General features: G+C 30.7%; 1 protein-coding gene across 5 annotated transcripts; it reads right to left on the bottom strand.

Moving 5' to 3' along the window:
• Positions 1-1,767: 1,767 nt before the first annotated feature.
• LOC108690024 (differentially expressed in FDCP 8 homolog) lies at positions 1,768-20,005 on the bottom strand. 5 transcript variants are annotated; one of them, XM_018197085.1, is made up of 8 exons: positions 19,886-20,005; positions 11,126-11,347; positions 10,683-10,974; positions 6,165-6,335; positions 5,927-5,980; positions 5,378-5,631; positions 3,515-3,750; positions 1,768-2,425 (listed from the first exon to the last, which is right to left on the bottom strand). In XM_018197085.1, the coding sequence occupies exons 2-8, from the start codon at positions 11,342-11,344 to the stop codon at positions 2,200-2,202; spliced, it is 1,452 nt and encodes a 483-aa protein (XP_018052574.1). In that variant the 5' UTR covers positions 11,345-11,347; positions 19,886-20,005; the 3' UTR covers positions 1,768-2,199. The 5 variants fall into 5 exon arrangements, with proteins under 5 accessions (XP_018052574.1, XP_018052572.1, XP_018052573.1 ...); XM_018197083.1 differs by lacking the exon at positions 19,886-20,005 and adding an exon at positions 16,317-16,512; XM_018197084.1 differs by lacking the exon at positions 19,886-20,005 and adding an exon at positions 16,317-16,512 and having other exon boundaries at positions 5,378-5,619.

Genomic DNA, 20,005 nt, shown 5'->3' with positions numbered 1-20,005 from the left:
ATATATATATATGTATATGTATGAAGACAGGTTACGGTCAGAATAAGCAAAGGTTTGACAGAGAAATTCCAGATAAGAAGAGGAATTAAGCAGGACTGTGTCCTGAATCCACTCCTGTTAATTTGTATGTTGCGAACCTTGACAGAGAGTTAAAAAATAGAAATATAGGGGGAGTTGCGATAGATAGTATAAGGATATGGAACTTAGCGTATGCGGACGATATAGTGCTGTTAGCGAAAAATAAAGTTGCGCTGATAGATACGATGGATACACTAAGGAGATTTTTAAAAGATAGGAAACTAGAACTGTGCGAAAAAACAAAGATAGCAGTATTTAATAAGCATGGGAAGGAAAAGAAGGAAACATGGAAATGGGAGAGAGAGGTATAATGTTTTAGCTTTAAGTATTTAAGCTTTACTTTTAATAGAAAAGGTAATTCATATAATAAAGATCATATAATAGAATTGAGCAGGAAAGGGAGGGCGGCAGCCAAAAAGGTATAAGATTTAGGAAAAAGATTAAACAGAAATGATTTTATAAGGAGATGGGTACTGTTTAAATACCTAGTACAAAGTGTTATGGAGTATGGAGTAGAGATCTGGGGATCGGAAGAAAGAGGAAATCTGGAGAAAATTATGTTAGATTATATGAGATATTCAACATAGAGTTCTGCACTCCAAGATATGTGATAATGAGGAAATTAGCTAAGGAAAAATTAAGAGTAGGTTGGGGAATAAGAGTCATGAGATACGAGAGGAGATTAAAGAAAAGAAGAGAGAGCAGCCTACTTCGATGTTGGAAAGAAAAAAAAAGGATAAATGGAAGGATGTATAAGGTGAAGAAAGAGAAAGGTTTTACAATAAGAATGGATGGGGAATAAAGGGAATTAGAGGATAGAAATAAAGGGAGGTTAGAGGAGGAAATAATTAGAAGAGAAAGGGATGAGCAAAAACAATAGGAAGATAATAGGATGAAGACTGCGAGATACAATGAAAGGTACAAAGAATTTGATACGAGGAATAAATGTCCCAATTATTTAAGGAAGGAAAACATATGTAGGATAGGACGAAGGAGTGCGAGGGTTAGTTAGGTTTAGATGCGGGAAGGAAGGAAATAAATATTGGCTAGATAAGGAATATAAAAGATACATATTTTGCGGAATAGGAATAAACTGTATGGAACACTATGTGGAGGAATGCCCAAAAGTATGTAGTTGATTTAGGAAAGAATAAGGAAGAAATATGGAAGAAATTTTGGAGCGAAGAATTAGATTCAGTTAAATGTAAAGTTTTAGGTAAATTAAAGAAAGAAAAAAAGAGATCAGGAAAGGGAAAACGGAAGAAAAAACAATTAGCCAGGTAAAGGACATGGAATAATATATTTAAGCAGGAGAACAAATTTGCATCTAGAAATGCGTGAGACACGATTAGAAAAGATGTGACATAATATTAGAAATATATATTGTACTACGACATATCTATGTATAATTGTAGTTAGGAATCTACTACTATGTCGTACTATTGTATTATAGTATAGTATATTGTATAGTATAGTATATATGCAATGGTCAGGCTATAATATGTAGGTAATAAATATAATTATAAGATAGAAGAACATATATTACGATATTCAAAGAAATGAAAATAAGAATATTAAGAAAATCTTTTATTTGTTTTTTTAGAGTTAGGAACTAGCTGTGGAAAAATGAGTGTGGATAAGGAATTTATGTAAACTAATCCCCTAATTTATGTAAACTAATTCTTGGCTATGTAAATGTGAAGTGTAATAAATTCTATTCTATTCTACATATTACATGTAGAATATGCAGCAGATGATTTATTACTAGTAAACATTTTTCTAAAACATAAAAGTAATATATTATATAACGCAATTAATCTGCAGAGTTCGATGAATGATTATACTGTTTGCGGGCACTACATATATACTTCGCGCATTACATGGCAATTATTTTAAAAAATATGACACCTGTATAATCTCATCAATTAGATCGCGCATTACAAAAAAATCATATAATACAATTATAAATTCATAATTAGAAAAACTATGTACAAACTTTTCCGTATGGTATATAAAAATTACAGATTGCAATCAATTTGATCCGCTTAAAAAAATAACAAGTACAAAATATAAATCGCTATACGAATAATATTTTACCACATATTCATGTGACATTTTCATTTAAGAATCTTTTGCGGTGTCGTCCGTATCACAGTCTTCGCCATCCTGCATCATTTGTCCCTGTAGAGCGCGACGTTTTTGCAGACGTGCACATCGTGGACAGCAATGATTGCGCTTGGCCCAACAAACGCGATGATGCACTGCCGAACATTGCTGACAGATAACCGAGCTGGCATCCCATGGATAAATTATCTCGTCATTGCCACATATTTCGCATAAGTGTCCCCTAAAAGACAGAAATATTTCTTTTAAAGTTATTTTTGATATTAAATAGGATTCTCTTGTATTAATTCTAATCTTGTGTGTGTGTGTGTGTGTGTGTGTGTGTGCGTGCGTGCGTGCGTGCGTGCGTGCGTGCGTGCGTGCGTGTGCGTGCGTGTGTGTGTGTGTGTGTGTACAGGATGTCTGGAAATAATCGCCAAATATTTCATGGGCAGGTAAAGCGGATTAAACTGAGTCGAAAAGTCCTCTACCATTTTGTAAATTTCCCCAATAGTTAATGAGATATTAATTCTTAAAGATAGCCAAATACGCGTGCTCGCCCGGCCTACTACTGCGAAGTGTATATGCCTACCGATCGTTTGGCGCGCGGCCTTGGGAGTTGGGAATTGGCTGGCAAGCGCCTCGCGCCGCGCACACCGCCGCAAGCATCCATAGCTCGGACGGCGCGCTTGCCAGGTTATCCACTTCCCACGACCCGCGCGCCAAGCCAGTAGGCGTATACACTTCGCAGTAGTATTCGGCTATTTTTAAGGATAATATCTCATTAACTATTAGGGATACTTACAAAATGGTAGAGGACTTTTCGACTCAGTTTAGTCCGCTCTACTTGCCTATGAAATATTTGGCGATTATTTCCAGACACCCTGTATGTGCACATATCTAACATTTTTGGTAAAAATAACATGTTGTGTAATATTGTTAAAAAACATAGACAATAATTATAATTAAACTTCCAATTATCGCAAATAAATATACATATACTTACACACAGTTTATAAATATATCGTATAAAAAAACTGATGTCAGAATTGAATCACATAATAGGAAAAATATACAATCATCAATCATTAATTTTAATTCTAATTGTAATTATTGAAAGTCTTGAAATATAACATATATTACATTAATTAAAATGTATCACATGTGAAATTTTATATTATTATATAAATACTATTCTTTATGTATTAAATTCGAAAATAATGATAATGGTGAGCCTTAACATATGAATTCATCATTAAAAATTCATCATTAAAAATAAGTTATATAAATGAATATAAAAAAAAATGTATTCTTTCTCTTTTTAAATATTTACCTTGCCTTGCAGAGTTCACATTGCTGCGTAATATGTGCATGCATTGTGTCGTACGCAGTACGAAGCTCGTCCAAGAGAATGCCACTTTGAAGATCGATGAGGTCCTTGATGGAATAATTACCCGAATTTTCGATCATATGTGTGCGCAATCCAATCTTCCACGGTAATCCCTGAGTGCAAGCTTCCACGCACAGAACTAAATATTTCTTCATCATCTGCATTTCCTCTCGCATTCGCTAAAATTTAATAGTAACACATCTCAGTATCTATTAGATGTATAACTTTGCTTCCGCCGTTTTCCTATAAATGGCTTTAGCAGTAAGTGGTGGTCGAAATAAATAGATCATAGACGTCATACAATAAACTTGGGCATCTGTCAACATAACCCCATAGAAACATTAGTCGATTTGTGTCTGCATCATAAAGTTATTCTCGATTGAAAATGTCAGTTTACGAGCCAAATTCTCGTCATTTGCGGGAGGTTTTAATTTTTTGCTTCAATATGAAGAAATCTGCGGCTGAGGCTCATCGAATGCTCTCAAATACTTATGGTGAGGCCGCTATTAGTGAAAGAACGTGTCGTGAGTGGTTTCAACGCTTCAAGAACGGTGATTTTGACGTCGAAGACCGGCATAGCGATGGAAGAGAGAAGGTTTTCGAAGATACAGAATTGGAGGCATTACTTGAGCAAGACTCGTGTCAAAATCAAGAAGAATTGGCACGATCATTGGGAGTGACTCAACAAGCCATTTCAAAACGCCTCAAAGCCATGGGAATGATTCAGAAGCAAGGAAATTGGGTGCCGTACGAATTGAAGCCGAGAGATGTTGAACGGCGTTTGTTTGCTTCTGAACAGCTGCTTGAAAGGCAAAGACGGAAGGGATTTCTGCATCGCATTGTGACTGGGGACGAAAAATGAGTTCATTACGATAATCCCAAGCGCAGAAAATCATGGGGAGTTCCCGGCTATGCTTCCACGTCGACGGCCAAACCGAATATTCACGGCTCCAAGGTCATGCTCTGTATTTTGTGGGACCAGCTCGGCGTAGTGTATTATGAACTGTTAAAACCGACTGAAACATCACAGGCGATTGGTATCGAACGCAATTGATGCGTTTGAGCCGAGCATTGAAAGACAAACGGCCACAATACAACGAGAGACACGATAAAGTGATTTTGCAGCATGACAATGCTCGACCCCATGTTGCGAAAGTGGTCAAGACATACTTGGAACACGTTACGTTGAAATGAGAAGTCCTACTCCACCCGCCATATTCTCCAGACGTTGCTTCCTCTGACTATCACTTGTTTCGATCAATGGCATACGGCCTGGCTGTCCAGCACTTCCGGTTTTATGAAGAAGTAAAAAATTAGATCGATTCGTGGATAGCCTCAAAAGATGACCAGTTTTTTCGACGCGGGATTCGTACGCTACCCGAAAGATGGAAGAAAGTAGTGGCCAGCGATGGACAATCGATGGACTTTGAATCATAAATGTATAACTAGTTTTTTACAATAAAGCCTTGAATTTCGGAAAAAAACGGCGGAAACAAAGTTGTACAATATTATCTAGATACTGATCTAGATAATATTATCATTTAATTAAATGTACATATTAATTAAAATAGCTACATTTAATGAAAAAGAAATGATTTTTTAATGTGATAATTGCACATAATGTGCAGTATAATAAAAAAATGTAATTCAAATCTATTTTAATTTCATTTTGATAAAAAAAAAGAGACATTTGATTTGCGATACATAATTTATATCTAATAATTTTTAATTTAGTTACTCTAATATAATATTTTATAATTACTTTTATAATTATTATATATACACAGTGATATGTTTGAAACTTACCTTTACAAGTGATAAATCCGGAACTAAGGTAAAGAGTTTCGGGTTTAATTCTTCTAGCGATAGTACGGAACGATCCTCCAAAAGCATCAAAAGCTGCACTGCGGCGCGAGATACTAGACGCGGCTCCATGTCCCAATTTCTGATTACTCTCGCGGGAATGACCATGGCTGTGTTCCAATGGCATCTTTGACAGTAATATAAACCGCTGTAGTCGCAAAGTCGAGGCTCTACCCACGCTGATTCTAGAAGTGTCACTATTTTGATTATCAGATTGTATGTATTTATAAATATCGTAATTTAATAAATATGTATCTATAAAAAAATTCTACGTATCGTCAATCTAATGGGAAATTATAATTTCCATAAATATTTGGTAAAAGATACAAAAATGTATTTAAAATATCCCAAAATATCTTAATGCAGTTACACATGACAAAATTGAAATAATAAATAAAGATATAAGATATTTATATTGAAGTAATAACGTGTCTGCATAATATTTTATTTTAATGTATTAGTATGATACATTGCTATTAATATATTAGATACCTGCATTCTTAAAGGAATTGCCGAAGCAGGATAATGATAATCCTTTTGAGAAAGCTTGCAGGAGGACAGGATTCATTATCATTATTATAATCTTAATAGGAATATTTTAATAGTGTGTTATCGAAGGAATAGAATACTTAACAGACATTAAACAAATATGACAATCAAGCAAATAGTCCATTTATGTACTTATTTATAATTACCAAGACACTTTTTAATCTAATCTATTAATACTTACTGAATGTTATTCGCACTTTACATTCCGCGCAACGGTAACCTTGCTTCGAGAGGCCTTGCTCCGGACAGATATCCTTCGTGTGCGTGTATCCGCCAGCTTCACTGGCGACCACATGCACGCATACACGACACACATTGTTCAGACATTTCCAGTGACAACTGAATTTGCAATCTGAATAAATAAGACGTATTTGTAACAAAAATTCAATATTGTTTTGCATAAAATTCAGCATAAAAACCAGTATTTTTTCAGAAAAAAAATCGATAAAAATTCTCTTTTATTAAAAAAACGATAAAATAAGTAGAAAATCTTTACTCTTGAATAAATCGATATTCTTGAATAAACAATTCAGATTTATATTAGTACAAATTTTTAAATGTGTTACTCTATTATATTTTTCTTATGAAAAACTAATATAAAATTTTATAATATTTGTATATATCTTTGATTTTTGTTTTAAAAATATATAATAATGGTTCAATAATATAAATTAAAAATAAATTAAGAAAGGCTATGAATCAAATAACAAATGTATAAATATAAGAAACAATATAATTATCAAGATTTAACGCAAATAAAAAATAACGTCGTTTCGAGCTCGACCGAGGGCATCTTCAGTGTTACATATAAACATAATTAAAATAAAAAAGATAAACAAATTTAATATAAATAAATCAACTAATAAAATAATACAGTGTAACAGGCCTTCGGTAGAAACGCATCCTGTCATCATGAATCCGATATTAAATCTTCAATGATATAGCGTAAATAATAGATGTCAAAAAGATAAAAATTCATATTGGTGTCAGAATGCGCAAAATTATTCACACGCATCGTAAATATAACAATTCTCTTATTAAAATCTATAAAAATAATGGAAACAAAAATTATACCAATACAGTATTTAACGCAACGAAAAACTCCAGAGCATTAAGTACAAAGATACAGACTGTACCAGTAAAGAAAGTCTATCTATAGATTACAATAAGTATAAATTAAAACATGTAGTCAAGATTACCTTAAATTTACAATGTTGCGATGTCTAAAGATAAAAAGAACTCCAAAAAAGTATTAATATAAAATTTCTTCTGCCAAGGATAATATCATATTGGCAAAAGAGTATAAAAGTTAGGAAACTGTATTGCGAAGAAACGTCTTAATCGTCTGGCTGCGATACAAAGAGTGAAGAAACTGTTAAAAAAGTAAAGGAATGGAAATAGGAAAGGAAAACTAGTAGAAAAAGGAAGAATAGCTAAGAGAGAGAGAAAGATGTATGATGGAGAGATAGGAATCGTGTAACGAATCAGATTCACTCTGCTTGTTTAAGCCCTGGCTTTTTAATATGAACCATCTCAGATATCAACTTTTTTTTGTAGGAAGGTTCCTTATCAAGGATTTTTACATTACTCCAATCAAAATTGTGGTTGTATTCAATACGGTGGTTTGTGATGAGAGCCCGTATTTTTATTTATGTCAAATTTATGTTCCTGCAATCTAGTCTTTAACTTTCTCTTCGTTTGACCTACATAACTGGCCTCGCAATCCTCATAAAATATTTTGTAAACTATCCCTTGATTTGATAAAACGTCCAATTGGTCTTTATCTCTTTTTACATACTTACTTAATGTGTTTGGAATTATATAAGCTAACTTAGGAGTTTTTCATTGCGTTAAATACCGTATTGGTATAATTTTTGTTTCCATTATTTTTATCAGATTTTAACGAGTATTGTTATATTTACGATGCGTGTGAATAATTTTGCGCATTCTGACACTAATATGGATTTTTATCTTTTGGACATTTATCATTTACGCTATATCATGTGGATGTAATATCGGATTCACGATTATAGGATGCATTTCTACCGAAAGCACCTGTTGCACTGTATTATTTTATTAATTGATTTGTTTATTTAAGTATATTAAATTTGTTTATCTTTTCTATTTTAATTATGTTTATATGTACACTGAAGATGATCTAGATCGGGCTCGAAACAACATTATTTTTTACATTTATTTATTATTTGCGTTAGATTTTGATAATTATATTTGTTTCTTATATTTACATATTTACATTTGTTGTTATTTGGTTCATTCAGCCTTTCTTAACATTTATTTTTAAAACTATATATTACATACTAATTTCAATTTATCCTGGTTAAGATAATATTTTTCATAATAATTATTTACAGATTAAACACAATGTATTAGACTCCAACGAATAAAATTCAGTCAAATTATAAACAAGGCAAAGAAGCTACGCTTGATATTTATGCTATACAATATCTCGCGCGCGCGCGATTTACTTGCAAGTAGCATACAACATAAATTATATTTTTCGCTTCTGATGTCGCAATTCCAACATGGTCACCGCGACTAGTCAGGAACTTAAGAAAAATTTGAAATATAAAATTTTGTGTTAAGTTTTATTACACTAAAGAGGATCTGATGTGAAAAGGTCTATTGTATGTATGTTTGCATAATTGTTATTTTATTATAACAGATAACTATTGTATAGTACGAACATCAAGCGTGGCTTCTTTACCTTTCTATTTGATTGTTTGAATTATTTATAATTTACAGGTTTTTAAGATGTTTATTAGTATCATTATTAAAAAATTGATCAATCTAATTTGAATTATTAATATTTCAACGTTAGTTTGCAACTGTGTTTCGAGTCCGATAAATCGAATCAATGTGCAATTTATAAAGTTGAGAAAATGTATTTGTAAAAATTATTGACTAATTAATTTTTTCTTTACATCCCCCCTCCCTCCACCCTTCTCTCTCTCTCGGTATGATTCATACCAGATTCGGCAGACTGCACTAGTGCGCACTGAGTGCGAATTTTTTCTGTGTTCACACATTCAAATTATATAGAGCATACTATTAGCAACCAAACGAACTGAACGAGTCAAGAAATGTTGTTCTAACGTTTCTGGTAGTGCAGTTTATAATATCAAAGAGATTTTGCACTCGCATCATGTCAGGACAGCACTAGAACAGAGCCAATACATGCCGAATTTGTTATTATTAATTGAAGCAAAAATAATTTTTTGCATAAAGTTATATAAAAAGTTATATAAATGTGTTACATATATTAGTCATTTTTATAGTTTTTGCTAATTTATTCCATTGAATAAAATCTGGAACATTAGATCTATTTGCATTGCCCGTACTTTTTGTATTTAGTATCTTCGCTCTCTTTTTCTTTAACTGAAGAAGTATATTTATCTTTATAAAAATTATGCAATTATGCACGCATTGGTTTTCTCTGTCCAGATCCATTATTGGAACGCCATTGTTTCGTGACCTTGCAGTTCATCAGGGCGAGGAGCAGCCTGATACTGAGCTGTTCCTCTGGGCCGTTCCCTTTATATTACACTGCTTGTTGGAGTGATGGGAAGAAAAAGAGAATTGTGAATGGGAGGGGAGGGGAAGGGGTGAGAGGAGGAAATTGATCGGTCTTCAATAAACGGGAGAATGGTCTTCCATATTTTATTTATGTTGTTCATTATTGTAATTATTGTTTCTCTATTTAGATTGTTGGAATATTTTTATGGCTTCTCTATATTTTCTTGGAAAGTATGATGTTGGCTATTGTGGTCGCTTTGTCAAAGAGTATTTGATGTCCTGTTGCGATATTGTGTTCTGATAATGCCGAGTACGTGGCGTGTTTTAGCTTGATATCACATTGATGTTCTTTTATCCGTAGATTAATCATTCTCGCGGTTTCTTCGATGTATACTCTTGCGGAGCTGTAAAAGTCTTTGATCTTTAAGATTTCTTTTAAAATTTCTCCTATCTTTTTGGATTTGGAGATAATTCGGATATTATGTTTATAATATCCTACCAATTTGATCTGTTGTTCCTTTAATATAGGAAAATGGATAGAATTTTTTCGTTTGGTTGTATGTTTTTGTCTTGTGTATTGATTTAGTTATGTTTTTTTGTCGTATCCATTTTTTTGTAAGACTAGTTTTAGGTGGTTGAATCTATAGATGTTCTTCGTCAGAGATGATAAAAACTCTATGTACAAGTGAATTGATTACTAACTGTTTTTGTGCTGGGTGGTGGTGCGACTCGGCATGTAGATTTGGAGGAACAGTTCAGTATCAGACTACTCCTCGCCCTGATGAAGTGGACTGCAAGATTCACGAAACGTTGGAATTCCAAGAATGGATCTGGACACGGAGAAAACCCGCGAAACGCATAATTTTTATATAGAAAGCGCCCGTAGAAACCTCAAGAATATTTATTTTATTTTAAAATAATAAAATTTGTTTAATTTAATTTTTTAAATGTAAAATTTTTGAGAGATTCCAAGCAACGTAAATAAGCCTAATAAAAACTGGAATTTACTATGATTTTTTTCTATCTATTAGACTTTTTCAACCAATTTGTAATAAAACAACAATCATCAAAGATATCATTTAAACTCATTGAAAATTATGCAATCATCACAATATATGTTGATCAGTTCAGAGAATAGTCTAGAGCTGAATTGTTTAACATTTACCGTTGCACATGTACCACGACTGCAGCATCGTCCAAATTGCGCCGCTGCAATGGTCGCAATAAACCGGACTAGACGTAGTAATATAGTACTTCTGCGGCACGAAATGATGACCGAGAATTACGCGCGTCTCAAAGAGATTCTCATCTGAAGTCTCACGCAACTCTTGAACGCGCAAACGCAATTCAATCAGCCGTCGAACGAGCCATTTACGCTCATCCGAACATTCGGCACTCTCCAACACCATCAGTTTGCACTTGCGCACCATCTCTTGAAGATCTTCCTCAGAAGCATCCTGGATAAAACAACAATTTCCATTATTTTTTTTAATATTCATTTGTAACAAGATAATATTGTAAAATAATACAGATTCGTATAAGATATTATTTTTGATGCTAAAACGATCTTGAAAAGAAATATTATTTTAAATTATACTTTGTATATACCTTGGATAATGACAGCATGGTCTCTATTGATTTCAAGCTGAATGGTATAGTACTCTTACTGTCAGAACTATCGTCTGCCTCCCCAGTCATGTAATCGGAAGAAGATGATGGTGTTGACGTTCCTGTGCCAGAACCTCGGCCAAAACTGTTTACTCGTATCCTCGACTCATAATGTGAATCGTTCTCTCCGATGGGAGGATTGCTCTTTATATCTACCATTTTCTGTACAAAATATTAAAAAGGATTAAAAAAGAAGTTTTTTTTTACAAAAGTAAAGCTCATTTCATAATATCACAATACTTATTTAGCAATCCCTGATGAGAATTTTAAATCATATAATTTCAGAATTTTTAAGTACAGTATTTTTCAGAATTTCTAAAATTTTATTTAATTAGATATCGGATTCTTATGCAATTTGATACTTTTTTTTTAGAAAGCCGATTGGAAAGTAACATAAAAATTGAAATTTTTATCATTCTAAAAATGCGTATTTATTTGTGCATATTTACATATTTATGCAAATTTGAATATTTTATGCATGCGTCTACAAAAAATATCTGCATAAAATCCGATGTCTACTTATAACTTTTTAGAAAATTTCTTAGACTTTTTTTTACAAAAATTGAAACATTTTATATAAACCAATCAAGAACTTTTAAAAGGACTTTCAATAATAATATAACGATAAAAAAGGCAAACAAGAGTCAATTCTTTAAAATATAACGATAAAAAATATAAAAATATAAAAATTATTAATACATACATAATAGAAAACAGATATTACATGTTTCGGCTGTTAGATTGCCATCTTCAAATATCCTCCTCTTCACACTTAAAATTAGTTACTATCATCAGAGAAATAAAAAAAAACCATAATATAATGTGTTTCAACTTATGTAGCGATCTTGATGAATGTTGTATGAAATAACCAATTACTCACAAACGATTTGTTGATCGATTGTTAAGAATTTTGTGAAGATCTGATAAAAAAACAGATTCTTTCACCAATGAGTAAATTAATTTGAATCAATAAAATTCTTTAAGGAAATTATCTTTACTTGATTAAAATTTTTTAAAAATAAATAGTAACATGAATAACTAAAATTTTTTAAAGAAATTATTTTTTAATTAAAATTCTATAAAAAATAAGTAACCGCATTTCGATAAAAGACCTGTAGATCGCAGTTATCGTTATATAAGAAGAATACATCGTCCAAAACATTGTTAAAAATGTATAGAATGTAATGAAAAATACGTCAGTCAAATAGTGACGATAGATATACTTAATAATCAGTATAATAATCGAAAACTATGTATATCTGTCAAATCTTTCAGAGATATTATTTGAATGTTGTTAACGGTAAAGTAGACTGTCACCATCTAAGAGACGATTAATAGATTGACAAAAAAACTTAATAAAAACAATGTTGAATTTTGTTTATAATCGGCATATACATTTTATGAAGATGGTGTATGAAATTGAGATTGTTTTTCTGTTTTTTGATGTTTAACATCTCGGAAATTAAATGTTTATTGTAACACGCTCTTCGTCTAATATCTGGATGTTATTCCAATCAAAATTATGTCATTTGTCCTATGTTCGGTGATTACAGAACGGGTAGATGTATTCCAACGGATATGGTTGCGATGTTCTGCAATTCTAGTTTTAAGTTGTCTACCCGTTTGTCCGACATAAGATGCATCACAATCGTTGCACATGATCTTGTATACTACATTAGTCTTTGAAAGTTTGATTTAGATCTTTTGCATTTTAATAAACTTGCTTTAATAAATTTAGAACTGTAATATGAGATTTTGATATCCTCTTTACTAAATTTTTTAAATTTATTGGTATCGATGGAATAAACATAAACACCATAATATTACAATCCTTGATTCTTCATTTTTATTTTTATTTTCATAATCGTGTACTACTGTTCCTCCACGCTGTATGTTTCTAATTCTGTCACTGATAGTATCAAAAATGAATTTCAGAGGATAATCATTCTCAATTAGTGTATTGATTATTATTAATTGATTATTAATGTCAGACTTTTTTTGGTAAAATTCTGATTCAGACAATAATAGAGCTCTGTCAACCAAATTAAATATTATCCTTTTTTTTTGGGAGACTGGTGATTCGAAAAATAATTTAAGAATCTTCCTGAAAAAAGATTTGACAGACACACATAGTTTTTGCTTATTATACTGACTATTAAATATATCTATTGTCACCATTTGACTGATGTATTTTTCATTACATTCTATACATTTTTAACAATGTTTTGGACGATGTCTTCTTATGAAACATATAAACGTATATGAAACGTAATAACTACGATCTTACGGGTAAGTGTTTTATCGAAATGCTGCAGTTACTTACTTTTTATAGAATTTTAATTAAAAAACGAAAATTTCTTTCAAAAATTTTGTTTGTTCAAGTTACTATTTATTTTTTTTTAATTTTAATCAGGTAAAGATAATTTCCTTAAAAAATTTTATTTATTTAAGTTAATTATTTATTCATTGAAAGAATCTGTTTTTTTATCAGATTTTCACAAAATTCTTAATAATCGGTCAACAAATCGTTTGTGAGTAATTGATGTCTTCCATACAACATTCATTAGGATCGCTCTATAATTGAAACATATTATATCATGGGTTTTTTTTTATTTCTCTGATGATGGTAACTAATGTTAAATGTGAAGAGGAGAATATCTAAAAATAGCTCAATCTAAGAGCCGAAATATATAATATCTCAATTTTCTATTATATATGTATTTTATAATTTATATTAATAATTTTTATACGTTTATATTTTAAAGAATCGATTCTTATTTGTTTTTTTATCGTCATATTGTTATTGAAATTTTTATAAGTATCAAGAAACCGGCCTGAAAGCTTACATATTTTTCTAGAATTTTTCTTCATATATATGAACTCTGAAATATTTTAAGTTTTTTTATTTTATACCAGATGAAATCTTATGAAATCTGAAAAAGTTCAAAATATTTTTTCAGAAAATATTTTTTATTAAATAAGAAATCTTAGAGAATATTTCAGAATTTTCATACGACAAATTCTAACAAGGATAAGCTCAGAAGTGGGGCCTCACCAATTTCAATGAAACTTGGTAGGATTAGTGTGTTCCTCAATTGCTTACACCTTACGTTTCTATGCTATGGACTTTATGCAGTAGTGGATTAAAGAGTAGAAATCGACCAATCATAATTGAATATGAGAAAAATGTCAACTATAATCGATTGATTTCTATGCTTACACCTTAATCAATTACTGTTACTGCCCATTGTAGATCATGCATAAAGCATAGTACAGAAACGTAAGACGTAAGCAGTAAGGAAATCGTAAAGCATCGTCTATAATGAGTGGTCACATTGATCGATTTGACGTTAATCGATCAATCATTTCTGGCTGGACTGGAAAACCAGCTTACTTCCGACGTGTCTACAATCTCTATTGCTACTGTAGATGCTTTACAGTCTCTATCGTAATTAGCCAAGTCGCTTACTGTTTATGTTTTATTGCCTTACGTTTTTTGTACCATAGGCTTAAGTATAATCCCCTATTTTGTTTGTTTATTTGGGGGAAACCAAAATTGGGGGAAAACGATCACAATCGTTTTCGAGATATTTCAGTATTAGTAGTATTAGTTCATTAAAAGGGAAGGTGATATTATGGCATCCCAGTTGCATCTTACATAATAACTTTGTTAATAATCAATATTTAAATTTCAAATTTGACAGTTACATTCATTGTTATTGAATTGATTCTGGAACTCAAAATTATGAAATATTTATTAGTTGTGATACTATTAATAAAAATATAATAACATTGCATGACTCGAAGAAAAAAAATGGATATTTAATAAATTAATATGGCTTTTCATAAAAATAATCTTAAACTAATAGTTTTGTTTAGAAAATAGTATTTAATACAAAATTAACAAAAAAGTAAAACATTTTAAAATATATGCAAATGTATATACACATAACTTTTGCTAGCTATAATAAGCTGCTCAGTATTAAAAATCTCAAATAGTACAAAATGTTATATCTCAATACAAAATATTAAATAGCAAAATAACACATTCAAAAATACAAATATTCAAATGATAATATGCTCAAATTTAAGAAAAATGAGGAAGTAGGTGTAATTAAATGCTAAAATGTATCTCAGAAACATTTCGAAATACTTTAAAAATGCATTATAATAAGCTGCTGGCTATTGAGTATTAATATTATGATATATCAGCATGATATAATGGTAAGTTACTGAATAAATAATTCCTTAATATAAGTTAATTATTATTCGCTATATAATAGCAGAGATATTAAGGGAGACCACAATATACACTGGCCATAATATCATCTTTTCCTCTAGTTTATACTCGAATATCTGTAGCCTAGTAAAAGAAACTTTTTAAAGTTTCATTGATAATCTGCTCTATTTTATATAAATATTTCTATACACCCTCGAAATTATTCTAATACTTTTTATCAAGCAGATAGTTATAATACTTAATTTGTATCAAGGTTTAAATTTGAATCCACAAGAGGCTGTTATCATCGTCCCCTTCACTAAAGATACTTGAATATAAATGTGGCGACATTGCATGACTTGAAGAGTTTTCTGTTTCCGCTTTCTGTTATTTTTTATATTTTTTTGCTTCTTATCCGATCTTTTGTTTTATATCACCCAAGATAAAAGTTAATGAACTTCGGAAGAAACAAGAAACCGTAGCAAGAAAATGCAATTATCGATTGCAAAGAGGGAAAAAGCAATAGATACAAAGCAAACAAGAAACGAAGAGCACGTTATAGAAGAAGCTTAAGTGTTCTACACTAATTTTAATCAATGAAGATCAGTGAAGATCCAGGAGCACAGTATTGCATCACAGTTGTAGACTACAGAGTAACACTCAGATAAATTAAATTTGGGATCTTGCATATCATAAAAAATACATATGTATAGAATTCAAAACATTGTTTGAAATAGCTAAATAAACGCTTCGAGTATACAATAAGATAAAAATTTAAAAATTACACAAAAATTAAAATAATTTATATTCTCCTCCTTCGGCAATATTTTCCACCAAATTTCTTCCGTAAAAAACATCACTAGCTTCGTAACGGCGCGAACAAAAAAATGGAATTGAAGGAAGAATACGTACCGCCTTTATTGTTACTTGGCACTCTTTGAACATAACTACAATTTTGAGCAATTACATAAGTACGTAATACTTTTAATTATCACTGTTCATTGCGTGAAATTCAGCAATAAATTGAGTTAATGATAGATAAAAGCGGATAAAAACTTCATTTCATTTCGATAGACGATTTTTCAGGTTATACGCGTCATAGAATGGATAAAGCCCATGGTACATACAAAAACATAAAAGGACATTCACATGCAAGCGTTAAGAGTTAAGCAACAACCAATCAGCTAGGCGATACGGGCAGTGATAAAAAATATTAATAATAAATTATGTAGAAAAGGACTACGAGCCATAAGACTAAACAATGTAATGTAAATAATAAAATATAATTAAAACGAAAATATAACTGTAAATGGCGTTTTGACCCTACTTGGGTCATTCTCAATGTTAGATAAAACGAAACATAAAATAAATTTGGTAATTATTTAGAATATTCTATCCCACTTAAAATTTTAATAAAAATATACTCATTCACTCAAAACGAAAAAATCTGACAAAAAATGCAGAGATCAGCCTCGTGAATAGAGTTATTAAGCATTAAAATTGGAGATTAATTATTCCAACTCAATACCTAGCAAACGAGAATAGATTAAATTGAATTAAAATGGATTCAAATTTTCAGAAATATTGATTCACAAATGTTAAAATAAATGCTTTTCAATTCTGAATGCATTTTTATAGGAATTGCATGGAGCATATCTCTATGCTTTTCAATCTAAAAATAATATTAGCTTTTTCTGTAAATACATTATGAATATTTAAAATTTTGAATAGGAAATGCAGTTTCACATTCGTTTAAGAACTTGACGATGCTCCGTTTACATTCTCTAAACTGCCTAATCACGCTTCGTTTACATTCAACGAACAAAACGTGAATGAAATCGAGATCCTTGGTAAGCAAATGATATTTTAAAATATATTTCATTTATTCGGTAAATATCTAAAAAAAAGTGCTGTTTTCTTCTTGGAGATCTAGGGGCTCACTTCAAAAAATTATTTCATTAGAACACAACAGAAAAAATTTTCAATGCTACGTCTTTTATCCTAATTATGTGGTTTTTTTAAATTCGTGAAGTTAGTTCTCGCCATGTCTCTCTGGTGACGATACCGCATACTTAACGACGCTTCGTTTACGTTCATTGTACAGCTCAATAATGTTCTGTTTTAAAATAAATTTTTTTATCTCTATATCCTAGAAGCGTACACAAAGTAAATTTGAATGTAAAATTGCTCCGTGTACTTTTTACCAAACGTTTAGGAACGTAGATGAAGTATTAATAAATGAAGTGTTTAGGAAGTGTATCAGTACGCTCCATTCTTTGCGTAGTGTTGAGGAGCGTATAAAAAACGTTAATGAAAAAAAAAAAACATGTGGGAAATGTGAAAGATGTGTTGTAGACACACTTTACGGAGCGTTTAGGGAGAGTTCGTGAAGAATATTCAAAACCACTAAGAGTCAATGGAAAGTCAATGAAGTGTTTAAAATTCTTTGTGCATACTTCTTCGATAAACTTTACATTTTCATTAGAGTAGGAGCTCTTAGAGGATTTTCAGGTAAATTACTAGTAATGATTTTGTGTAGAAAAACGAATAAAGGATACAAAGCTGTGTTAACAGACGAAACAATGATTCTTTCTTGGACAATTAATCTTATACATCTTCGTAAGACTAATGAAAGATACAAGTCAGATGATTGAAGGGCTAACTTTGTTTTATTGGAAATGTAATCATTGGAAATCTAACCATTTCTTTAACATTAAATTCAGATTCCTTTCGATCTTAATCGGATCCTTCTCCACTATATTATATATAGATGTCATTATCCATCAACAATTCCTCCATTTTTTTAATATACTTTATCTAACGCCACGGTGACATTTTCCTTATCCGCTCGAGTGAAAATTATGTTGGGATTCTTTTTACACAACATAGTTATAATATAAATTTAATATATATAAATTTAAAAGTTCTAATTCATTGTTATCAAAATGATTGTTCACCAAAAAATTCTCTAGATATTCTCTAGAATGACAGAGACCCGAATCTTACTTTTATACGCATTATTGAAACCGTGGTTATTATTTTCTAAATCCTTAATGAATTCATGAACTGCGAATTTTTTATCTATCGATGGAGACAAACTGAAATTATTACTTAATTGTAATAAGTTAAAGACTAAAGGAGGAATGTTGGACATATTAACAAACCACTTGTTATTCATGGTTTCCAACAGATTGTTTTTTATACCTATGAATTTTACCAGACCAATGAAAATATTTATTAAGTCTATCCTCGATTCCTTAGAGGATTTTTCATTAATAATTAATTCACTGTTGTAACCATTTTGAGGAATGAAAGAAAGACATGGATACGGATATTATAATCAAATTATAATAAAAGACTCATTTTGGAAACACTACATATAAAAGAACAGTAAGATGATATAAATTTTAAAAAAGACACCGAATCTCTAGATGACATATACGTTTTCTATTAAATTTAATTGCTAATAATAACAAAAACGACAGTACATAATTCTTTTGTCATTCGACTTTTTGACATATGGCATCGTTTGCGTTTATACTCTCTCACAATTAAGATCTTGCATCAGTGAATATAACCGATTATAAATTCTATATTACAATTTTAATAGACTGTTGCTAACTTGCCATTGTATAATATATAATTTGTATTTACCTTCATATTAATGTAAGTGTTGTATAACTTTTATTCTTTACTCCTTGATAATTATTTAATTTTGTTAATTGACATTATAAATTTAAAGCGTTTGTTATTTATGTTTCGCGGTTTTGTTCTAATAAAATTTTTATATGTACACATACATAAAGTTATAATTTATTATTGTTTTACCATATATTTTTAAAGGTTAAAATCTATCTTTAACATTTTTAAGTTACAAACTGTTTAATGCTTTATAATTTCAATTTTGACGACAATTTATTTTATAAAATTTATCTACCAATATTATTAAAGACGTACACAAAGACAACCTTTTATATGACATATTATTTGACATCAAGCTACATCATTAATATGACTAGAATTTATTCATTTATTCATACTGACTGCCCTTTCTCGCTAATAATCGATGAATTGGTTCGGAATCATGACTCTTCATCTTCTACATCGTTTATTTTTATTAAGTTTGACGATGATATAATATGATTGCGATATACTGTCCTTTGTAACACGAAGGTGAGATGATTCTTAGGAACCTGTTATATTATTTATTATAACTTGAATGTGAGATGATCTTCATAATACGTTAATATAATTAGATATTTGGGTATTTATATATTTCTGTGGCTGATGAGGACTAAGTATAGTCGAAACCGTTGAAACTTATCGTTGGAAAATTATAATTTGTGATTAATAAATATTATTTATTACACCTAACTATAGCTCGTTTAATGTATTGACCTTTACTATTTATTAATTTATTATAAGTTATACGAGCGAAAAAAATTGATATTGTTTATATTGTAATATTGTAATTTTTATACCTTTAAGGAGATTCTGAAATGCTGTATGATCTATAAAGATTATACGTTTCGCGGGTTTCCTCCGTATCCAGATCCATTCTTGAAATGCTAACGTTTTGTGAGTCTTACAGTCCACTTCAT

Source organism: Atta colombica, unplaced genomic scaffold, assembly GCF_001594045.1.
Source record: "Atta colombica isolate Treedump-2 unplaced genomic scaffold, Acol1.0 scaffold29, whole genome shotgun sequence".
Lineage (NCBI taxonomy): Eukaryota > Metazoa > Arthropoda > Insecta > Hymenoptera > Formicidae > Atta > Atta colombica.
This window is presented reverse-complemented; position numbering and strand designations above follow the sequence as displayed.

Coding starts and splice junctions, on each gene's coding strand:
- LOC108690024 (XM_018197083.1), bottom strand. CDS start 16,349: ATGTTCAAAGAGTGCCAAGTAACAATAAAGGCG. Junction 11,348..16,316: donor GCCAAGTAACAATAAAGGCG/GTACGTATTCTT, acceptor TATTTTGTACAG/AAAATGGTAGATATAAAGAG. Junction 2,426..3,514: donor TGTGAACTCTGCAAGGCAAG/GTAAATATTTAA, acceptor TCTGTCTTTTAG/GGGACACTTATGCGAAATAT.